The sequence below is a fragment of the Orycteropus afer genome, unplaced genomic scaffold (genome assembly GCF_000298275.1).
Source record: "Orycteropus afer afer isolate SDZICR_OR568_19922 unplaced genomic scaffold, OryAfe1.0 scaffold00039, whole genome shotgun sequence".
In the NCBI taxonomy this organism is placed as follows: Eukaryota; Metazoa; Chordata; class Mammalia; order Tubulidentata; family Orycteropodidae; genus Orycteropus; species Orycteropus afer.
In genome coordinates this window covers 8,154,908-8,164,921 of record NW_006921626.1, presented here as the reverse complement: position 1 = coordinate 8,164,921, position 10,014 = coordinate 8,154,908, and the positions used below count along the sequence as shown (strand labels likewise).

Genomic DNA, 10,014 nt, shown 5'->3' with positions numbered 1-10,014 from the left:
ATTGTTTCCTCATATTTCATTCAGAAACGACCATAAATGCTAGTGGAAAGATGGTTTACATGTGAGACAATGTGAACCGGGAACATTTCCTAACCTTCTTGAAGGCCACATTTGTCAAACTGCTATTCAGATTGCCTGTTGCAAAAGTTTTAAACTTTAGAATGATTGAGGCTTGGGCATAGTAGATTATTATAACGAAATTTAATAGCAGTTTAGCACAACTTTCAAGAAGATTGTTTTAGAAGGATGTGCATTCTACAGTAATTACACACGAAGAAGTGAACAAATACAGATGAAGTGTTTGTAGTTTACTTCAAGCGATACAGCTCTTCTCTATGAAAACGTCTTGCTCTTGGCCTAGCCCACTGTTTCAATCAAGCAGGGATTTTAAAAGTGACCTTGCAGGGAAGAGTCAGGAACAAGTTTAGTAACACTGACTCAAACCTCCAAGGAAAAACCATTTGGATACAAAGTAAACCTTCCACAAGTTTAAAAAATAAGACCCCTTTATAGCCCTTCTCCAAGGATTGCCTGTTTATTCTGCTGCAGGAACAGACAGTATGCAAATCCTTTCCATAATCAAATAATTTCCAAGTTAGAAATATTTCACATTGAAAGGCAAGGGCTCTTTTCCTTATGTGTAACTTAACCTCTTAGGTATAGTTTGCTTTACAAATTATCTAAAAGAAGACAATGATACAGCTTTGTGAAATACTTCTTTGTGAAACAGAACTGGAAAAAAATAATCCTTTACTGCCCAGTAATGAAGAATTTTTTTTCCTGAAGGCTTTCTAGTCCCAGTAAATGAGTTCTTAAAAAAAAAAAAAAAAAAACTATCCATGAAAAATGAAAATAGTCAATTTTAAGTCCATAAATGAAATAAATGTGAAATGGAGTCACTTCTACATTCAAGTTTCAATGTAATTAAGCAGAACTAGGAAGAAAAAGGCTCCTCTAGCCTCCACTGTGAGTCCTTGGGCATAGATGTCCATGTGCTGGGCTACTAAGTGAAGAGCTGCAGGTTCAAGTCTACCCAGAGGCGCCTTGGAAGTCCTGGTAATCTGCTTTCTTTTAAAAATTCAACCATGAAAACCCTACAGAGCACAGTTCTACTCTGATACACATGGGGTCATCATGAGTCGGAATTCAATGAAGGGCAACTGGTTAGTTTTTGTTAGTCTCCTCTGACAGAGCTGAACAGGTACAGCAACAGGCTGACTGAGGCCCCAAGAAGAATCCTTAGGCTATTCCCCTCCTCCTACCAAGTCTCTTCCATTTCAGGTTTTATTTCTTAAATAATGACATTTAGCTCATAGGAAAGTCTTCCCGGCTAGAGTAAAGGAGTTTGCATCTTCTATTGCACCTAAATTCAATCTGTGTTTGGACCATTAAATTTTCACTTGCCAACTCTAGGGTTACAAATTCAGAAGGGAAGAAAACAATCTAGCTTTGGGTATTGTGAGTCCTGTTTCCAAGTGTTCCCTTGTCCTCATTTTCCGTCATCTAACATTATTAAGTGCAATGAGAATGATCATAAGGTTCTTTTAGTATAAAAAAATTCACTGAATTTTGAAGAGGCAACTTAGCAGCAGTACATGTTAGAGATCTGGTTGTTTTAGTTCCATCTAAGCTGCATGAAGGTCCCTGGGTGGCACAAGTGATTTGCACTTGACCACTCTTCAGAAGGAAGGTTGGGTGATCTACTTCTGCAGTGATACCACCTCAGAAACCCAAGGAGGGGTCACTATGAGTTGGCTCTGACTTGATGGCATTTTTTTTTTTTTTTTCAGTAACCTAAAGGTTGGTAGTTTGAACCCACCCAACAGCACCATGGAAAAAAGGCTTGGTGATCTGCCTTTGTAAACATTACAGCCAAGAAACCCCTCTGGAGCAGTTTAACTCTAACACAGGGAGTCACCAGGAGTCAGAATCGACTCTACAACATTCTTTTCTTTTTTTGCTTTTAAACTGCATGAGAGTCGGCTGTAATACTTGAGCCAAAAGTTTTTACCATCTCTAAGTGAATTAACAATTGCCATCCAGTCTCCTTGGGATGTATCTGAGTCTGTTTTGGGTACCACACTTAGAGAGTTTAACAAATCCAGAGGCGGTAACAATTGCTCCATCAGGGTTTCAACTGCTTGAAACTTGGTTATGGGAAGAACGATTGAATGAATTGAGAATATTAGTGGGAAGGCATAATGACTACTTTTTAAAATGTCTGCAGGACTAACATGTGGAAGAAAGATTAGAGACGTTTATTTACACTTCAGCAAACAGACTGAGGACCAACTGGCAGAAAATTTACAGAACAGATTTTCACTCAACCAAGGTGGATATCCAGTGAGCTACTTGTCATGGATGCATTCAAGCAAAAGCTGGAAAGCCACTTAACAGAAACATGGTTTGATGGGCTAGATTCAATGACCCATAAGATCCCTTCCAACTCTGCATAGCTTTGTGCAGGCTCTAGGAATAATATGAAGATCTAATTTGGAAAACTATTCTTAGAAAGTAGCCAGTATAACTTTTATAGCGAAGACTGCATTTAGAAATATTTCTACCAGTTCTCTTCAGAGGATCAAATTTGAGGCAGTGTTACAAACGGAAGGAAGAAGGCAGTGGAACTCTCCCTGTATGGGGCTGTAATGCACTTAGTATCGGATGACACGCTGTTACAAGGATTACCCAGAAAGCATGCTCCAACAGCTCAATTATTGCAGACTGATCTAACACAAGATACACAAGTGTCATTTAAGATGCTGCCTGAAGGCTTAGCATTTCCAGGTGTTAGCTGCACAATAAAATCATCCTTACAAGTCTTGAAACACTGTCTTCAGCTCACCAAAACAGGAGAAAAAAGCCGTCTGAACCTGTCTCCTTAGGGGTAGAGGTGGAAGCAAGATTTTTCATAGAACAAGTGCCCTCCACTGAAACCTTCAAAGGAATGAGTGCTATCTGACCAGGACCCATCTTTGTCAACTTGCAACTTATCCTCATCAGTTTAGTACTATTTTGGGTAACAAATTTCTTTATCCATGCATGTCCTGTACCACTATCATAACTATCTCTTGACACAAGATGCCCAGGACTCCTGCGTTAGTAGGTATAAAAGCTGAACAAATGTATGTTTTGGCTAATATGGAAAAGACACCAATATGGATAGTGATGTATTATTGGCTTCGTGTAAAGTCTACTCAATAGATGGTGAAATATACTATTAAAATGAATGACAATTAGTTTTTAAATAAGGCCTTACCAAAAATTTAAAATCTTAATGTTGTCTAGTTCTTGTAAGGCTGAATCTCAACGCAGAGGCTGTATTAAAAGTAGGGCAATTCCTAGTATTTATGTTGACCAGTCAAAAGTCCTGAATACTGCCAATCAAATGCACCAGAGTGAGGACTTAAGGTAAATATGACTGCGTGGGAGAACAGAGACTTGTAGGTTATTCAAACTCTAAGTCTCTGATTCACTGCTGTGGGAGGGGAGAAAGAATTATTTTTCAAACTGGCCATAAACCTATAAAAGAGCTATGCTTTCAAAAAATCCAATAATCAACCAACACTCCTCATTAGACTCATTCAAGTTTGCTCCATCATTTTTAACAAAAAAATGTCTTGGGGGCTGTATTTTGAGGTTCCCTTTCTAAAGCTGAATTTCACTTCTGTTTCAAAAGACCAACTGAGGCACTGGTTCTGAGTTTAACACTATATTTATTAAAGTGTTTTTATTAACAAACTTTCACCAGAAAGTTCCGAGTGTGTTAATACAGCAGGCACATTGGCATCTATGTTTGGCATTTGACATTCCACAGAATTGCACTTCACTCTCACGATTCTGTCACAACTTTGTGGATTGTTTGGGCAGGACACATAACCAGCCTCCCCCATGAAATGGTTAAATATAAATTTTGGTTCACTCTGCTTTAGATGCTCTGAGTTCATAATGACATCAGTCTGTGACAAGCTCAACTCCACCTTCCTTTCTGCCTTGTTGCTCTGATGCACTAAACAAGAATCCTTATTTTCAGTCCCTCCGCTGTCCTCTGTGTTCTCAGTATCTCTATTTTTACAGAGTCCCCTTTGGCTAGTCTCAGCATCACCACAGACTTTCATTAAAGATCCAGTGCTACTGCAGGCAAATGATGACGGCTCTGCCATCTTTGGAAGATGCTCTTCGATGCTCTGAAGACTGTGCACACTCGTCTTCCCAATTTTTTCTTGAGTCTGAATGTGCTGCACTGGGTGAAGGAAAAAATTCCTTGGCAGAGGGTTCTGCACCCCAGGTGGCTTCACTCTTCCCTGCAGACAGGGGCAGTGGTGGATGTGCGGGAAGGGGTGCATGAAGCCATCAGGGGCCTGGTGTGTAATCTTCAGCTGTGCCATGCCATTCTGAATCTGGACAAAGCTGCCAGCAGAAGGGGCACACTGGTGGCACAAGCTGTCACCCAACTGCTGGCAGGACTGTGGGCCATACTTCAAATGCTTGTAGGCATTGGTGCAGCTACATCCCCGATTGAGAGAGATGAACTGGCACATGGTGTGCTTTTCAAGAGAGGGCTGGAATAAGGCAGAGCTTGTTTCACTTTTGGTGCTTTTGCTGAGCTCACTGTTGTAAGCTGCGTGCACAGGCATTCCTAAATTCTTTGCTTGGCTGTTGAAGATTTCGGAGCAGATGTGGGTCTCTTCATAAGTGGTCTTCTCAGCAGCAGTACAGCTGTGGGATGCCAGAGGTTCTAATTCATAAAACTCATGCTCCAGTTCAGATTTTTGGCCCCTGGGATCTAAATGATATGCACTCATGGTGTGTGTTTTGCTTTGTCCCTTGTCATCAGGACTTGTAGACAAGGCATGGGAAAAGGCACTGCACTGTAGTTTTTTAGGTAACGGAATCTGACCACAGGTCCCCTGCGGCCCAAGGCACCGGCACATACACTGGAAAAAGAAGGTAGCAAAAGCCCAGCTGATGCACATGATCAGCATCATGAAGGTGCCCAGCTGGGTGTAAGCCAGCACCGTGGAGGGCATCATCATGGCCCCCGCCACGAAGGTGGTCAGAGCAGCCATGGCAATCGCAGAGCCCATGCGACTCAGAGAGAAGATCACCTTTCCTTCACGGTCAGCATCTGGAGCTAAGCGGTAAGCAACCCCATAGTGGACTGCAAAGTCTACAGACAAGCCAACTGCAACTGAAATGGTAACAGACTCCAAAACATTGAGCTCCCAGCCCAGCAGGACAAGAGAACCAACAGTAACAAAGATAGTTCCAGCTATTGAAATGATGGCATAAAGGCTTATTATAATGTTCCAAGTGGTAAGTAGCATCACACTAAATGCAACAGCAACTGAGAGCCCCATGGCAATGAGGGTGCCATCAGAGAGGCTATCCTGAAGATCATAGAACTCCAGATTGCTGACAAACCAACCATTGCTGAGGCCTTCTGGTGCAGAGCTCAGCTCATGTGAAATCCATGAGTCCACCTCCTTATAAAACTGATGCATTTTTTCATAAGCTAGAGTGAAGAGGTAGGTACTTTGGAATTCTAGCACGACTGCCCTTATAGTATCATTGATGTCAAACCGTGGCCCTGGGGTTTTGCTATCCAAATGGTACCCAGTGCTCCTTTCCAACTCCATGATGGCTCTCTTGATGCACAGTTCAAAAATCTCTTGCTTATAGGGAAAGCTCCAGTGGCTGCAGCATGGGTACAGGGCAGGTTCGTCACAGTCTTGGTTTTCCATCCACTGCTTGAATGTCTCAATGAAGCAGCTGGTGAAGTCTTGTTCATCAGTCTGGTGAAAGAATGTCTGATTTCTCAGCTTTTGACAGAAGTTCAAAATCCAGAGCTGGGAAGCTGGGCTAGCAATGTTAAAACTGCTATCTAAAGTCAACTTTCCTTTACTTTTGGGATTTAGTGGATTGCCATTGTCTTCAGGGGACACACCCCAGATTACTGTGATGGGCATATGGAGCTCCTCTCCATGATGAACACGTTCAAACATGAAAAGCTTTTTGTACTCAGCATCGTAACGTTCAAAAGGGTGAGACGACCTGAACACCTGGAACTCAGATAACTCCAAAGAGGGGAGCTTCATCTTTGGGTTAAAACAAACAATGTAGGCCCCGCCTACAGTTAAGGCAAAGAACCAGAAGAGCCAAAGGTAGCGAAACTTAATGACAATGCATGGTAATACTTTTTCAAAAAAAATTCGAGAGGCTTCTGAAATAGTAAAAACAACTTTGTAGCACTTTTGGCAAGCCACTGTCCAGCAGCTCTTGGTATCATATATCTGCTGCTGGGGCTTTCTGAAGCAACTGAATATATGGAGGAGATAGCGCTCATGTAGGACCACAACTGCAGGAAGCCAGGTGACCATCAAGACATAATTCACCAATATAGCCGTCCCTGCATAAACTCCAAAGCATCTGATTGCTGTAATATTGCTAACATAATTAGCATAAAAGGCCGCTGCAGTGGTGAAACTGGTGACAAACATGGAGAGGGCAGCGTGTTGCAAGGTGATGCTCACAGTTTCTGAAGTTTCAGCATGAGGCTTGTCAAATTTGGTGTAGTTCCAAACATCACACAGGACAAAAGCATCATCTGCTCCAATTCCAACCAAAATAATGAGTGCAGTGAGGTTCATAAAAGGAAAAAACTCAAAGTTAAATACGACACGATAGAGAAAATAGGAAACAATCAAGGAACTGATTATTGCAAACATTGTCATCAGAGTGATAAACATGGACTTAGTGTAGACACACATGACTAAAAGGACAATCACAATGGCTATGGCAGGATACACAGTATCCATTAGAAGATAATCTTGAAACAAGCTGTGTTTGATACCAAACTCAATCCCCGTGATCGTGGTTACACCGTCAGAAGAGTTCCAGTTTTCAAAGTTGTCCAGGTAAATGTTCATCATGCTCTCCCCTTTTTCTGTGGGAGAGAAGAGCATGCTGTATTTTAAAGCTGGCATGGCGAAGTCAGCTGTCTTTGGGGTTATGAAGTCTTTGTCCACCAAGTAATGGAGGATCTGGTATACAGCGTTGTACTTGGTACATTTTCGAGGCACATCGGTGCACTTAAGCTGATCCTTTCTCCTGGCTGCCATGTCCCAGCAGTCTGGCCCCAGTGTGCCATTCTGGTAGTGTTTGGCACAGATCCGAAGCAGCTTCAAGGTATGAGAAACGTCCCGCTCCACAATTTTCTGACAAGATGATCTGTTGTGCAGAATGGCGATGTAGTTCCCCAGTGTCCAGCTGGGGCAACAGGAGGCAGCGGTGGTCCTCTGGCAGAGATCGCCAAACTGGGGGTGGGATCTGATCTGCAGAGACAAAGACACCAGAGGGACTGCAGTTGAAAACTTGTTCCCTGAAAGGTCTGAATTAGGGTGGTCTGGAGGAACAGGGATAGTTATAGGTATGAAATAATCATCCTCTTAAAGTATCAGTTTGGATATAAGGTGAGGTTTCCCTCCAAAATCATCTCATTTTACAGAGCACTGACTATAGTTACTTTATTTTGAACAGGATACTGTTGCGGAATGACATAAAAGTGTGAAACAATCTTAATCAAAGCTTGCTTTACTTAAACCAGGAGACCAAATTAACACCTATTCAGTAGATAGGACTTTCAAAAAACAGTAAAAGGCAATAAAGTGGATAGGTTGTGAAGCTCTTTTATATATCTATGGGATTGATTAAGAAAACTATCCAATTGATGCAGGAAACATTTGTGGCTTTGCCTAAAATTTCTGTAACTGGCATGAAAGTTTTTGGGCCAAAAGTATTCTCTCAGTCAGAAATGATATAACCTAGAAAACTGTCAGGTGACTTAAAAAGTAATTCCGGTGATGTTTCAAAGGCACTGATGTCAAAGATGTGTGAAAGGTTTGGAATAAAATTGTTTCCTGAAATATGAGTGGAAAAGGGCAGTATTTCTAAATGAAAACATGATATACATGTGCTTTTTTATTATTATTATTATTAGGATTTGGGTGAAGATTTACAGAGTAAATTCACTTTTCATACAGCAGTTCACATATACTTTGTCTCATGTCATTGACCAAAATTTACAATGCAGCATCTCCCCTCCCACTTCCTCCCCATAGTTACCTCCTCCCAGTGTCCATCCCTTCATACTCTTCTGCACCCTGAGCTATCTCCCTGTGCATAAGCAGCCCTTCCTTCTCCCATGATTGTTCTCTCCAGGGCGTGTGTCTACTTGAGGTAAATGTTTAACTCACATGCCTGTACTTTGTTTGGCTGGAAACCACAGTTGTGGGTTCAATTCCAGACCTGAAGGGCAACTAGGGGCCATAGTCTCAGTGGTTACACCAGGCTCCATTGGACCAGCCAACCTGGTTCCCACCTTCTTTTTTTTTTTGCCTCCAAACAATTTTGAGTTTTGTACCACTTTGTTCTCCCTCTTTATGTAGGATCTCCTATATCATTCACATGAACTTATAGGCCCATTGTCTGCCAACCCCATATATGATCTTGGATACACTCTCCATTTAGACACACCCAATTGTTCAGCCTGTTCACCCATCTATCCGTCCCTATACCCATGTTTGCTTTCACTGACAACTCAGTACTGTATATGCAAAGGGGCTCATATTTGTTGTCTGTACTGCCCATGTAACTCTCTATGTCTTTCTCATCCTCAATGCTGCCATATTGGTCACTCACATTTGGTACATTGCCCTTCTCTTCACCCAAATCAATATTTATCTCTATGTATCTAACAGCATTCCCTCCCCTCCCCTCCCACTATACATGTGCTTTTAAATAAATATATGTAATTAAGATGATAAATTGCTTAAGTAAGAACTTAATTTTCACATCCTTAAAAGTTTACTCAATTTGGCTAAAACTTTTTTTTAGGAATCTTCTCTTTTGGTAAAGGGAGAACTGCTGTACATTAGCAAATATGGCAACTCTGGGTTTAATGTGGGCAGGGTTTCATTGAAAACACTACTCCTGGAGAAGACTTTTCTTCCTATGGCTGTTCTAATTACAGAAGATTGAAAAACTGTCCCATTATTGGCAATCGTAGATTATGGTGAAGTCTGAAAAATTTTATTGCCTTAAAAATCTGTAAAACTAGATGAATGGTCCCTGTTTCTGGAAGGTGAAAATAAGAAATATTCTCCTCCCTCCAGAGAGTTCTCTTTAGAAGCAGAAGAGCTAAAGACTACCGAGTCCTACCACTTCCCCTCATCTCTACTTACCAAAGGCTGTTCCAGGGAAGAAGCTCCAAAGTTTAAGAAGGGTGTGAACAGTTGTTTTTTTTTTTTTTTCCTAGTAAGATTAAAAGCACCCTTTACTTTTATTAAACTAGGTTTTCTCAATGGTACTGAAGAGGAGAAGTCACCACAAATCATCTCTTTGGAATTCTTATCTCAGAACCAAGTTACTTATAATCAGGGCTTCAAACCAGTTCATTCTGGTTTGACTCTCAGCTGAGAATTTGCATTCCCACCTTATATACGCTGAATCAGAATCTACATTTTAACAAGATCTATTTAACAAGGGAGTTATTAAAATGTGATTCTGATTCAGTATATCTGGGGCGGATATGCAAATTCTTAGCAGGGGACTGAACTGGAATGAACTGGTTTGAAACCTTAATTATAATTCCTTGTTGTTAAGCACTGAGTTGATACTGATTCACAGCAATCCATATGACAGAGAATAACTGCCCCATAGGCTTTCCTGGACTGTAATCTTCAGGGGAGCAGAGTGCCAAGTCTTTTCTCCTGTGGAGTTACTTGTTGTTGTTGTTGTTGTTATGTGCCGTCAAGTCAGCCCTGACTTATAGCGACCCCTCCTTGGGTTTCCGAGGCAGTATCACTATGGAAGTAGGATTGCCCAACCTTCCTTCCAAGGAGTGGCTGGTGGGTTTGAACCGCCAGCCTTCTGGTGAGCAGGCAAGTGTCTTAGCCACTATGCTACCAGAGCTCCCGTGGAGTTACTAGTGGATTTGAAATGTTAACCTTCTGG

General features: G+C 41.6%; 1 protein-coding gene across 1 annotated transcript in view; it reads right to left on the bottom strand.

Moving 5' to 3' along the window:
* Positions 1–3,719: 3,719 nt before the first annotated feature.
* Positions 3,720–10,014, bottom strand: part of DISP1 (dispatched RND transporter family member 1) — an 80,920-nt gene continuing 74,625 nt past the window's right edge. The window contains exon 7 of the mRNA XM_007936954.2: positions 3,720–7,334. Coding sequence (XP_007935145.1) covers positions 3,720–7,334 — 3,615 coding nt within the window. The remainder of the gene's footprint in view (positions 7,335–10,014) is intronic.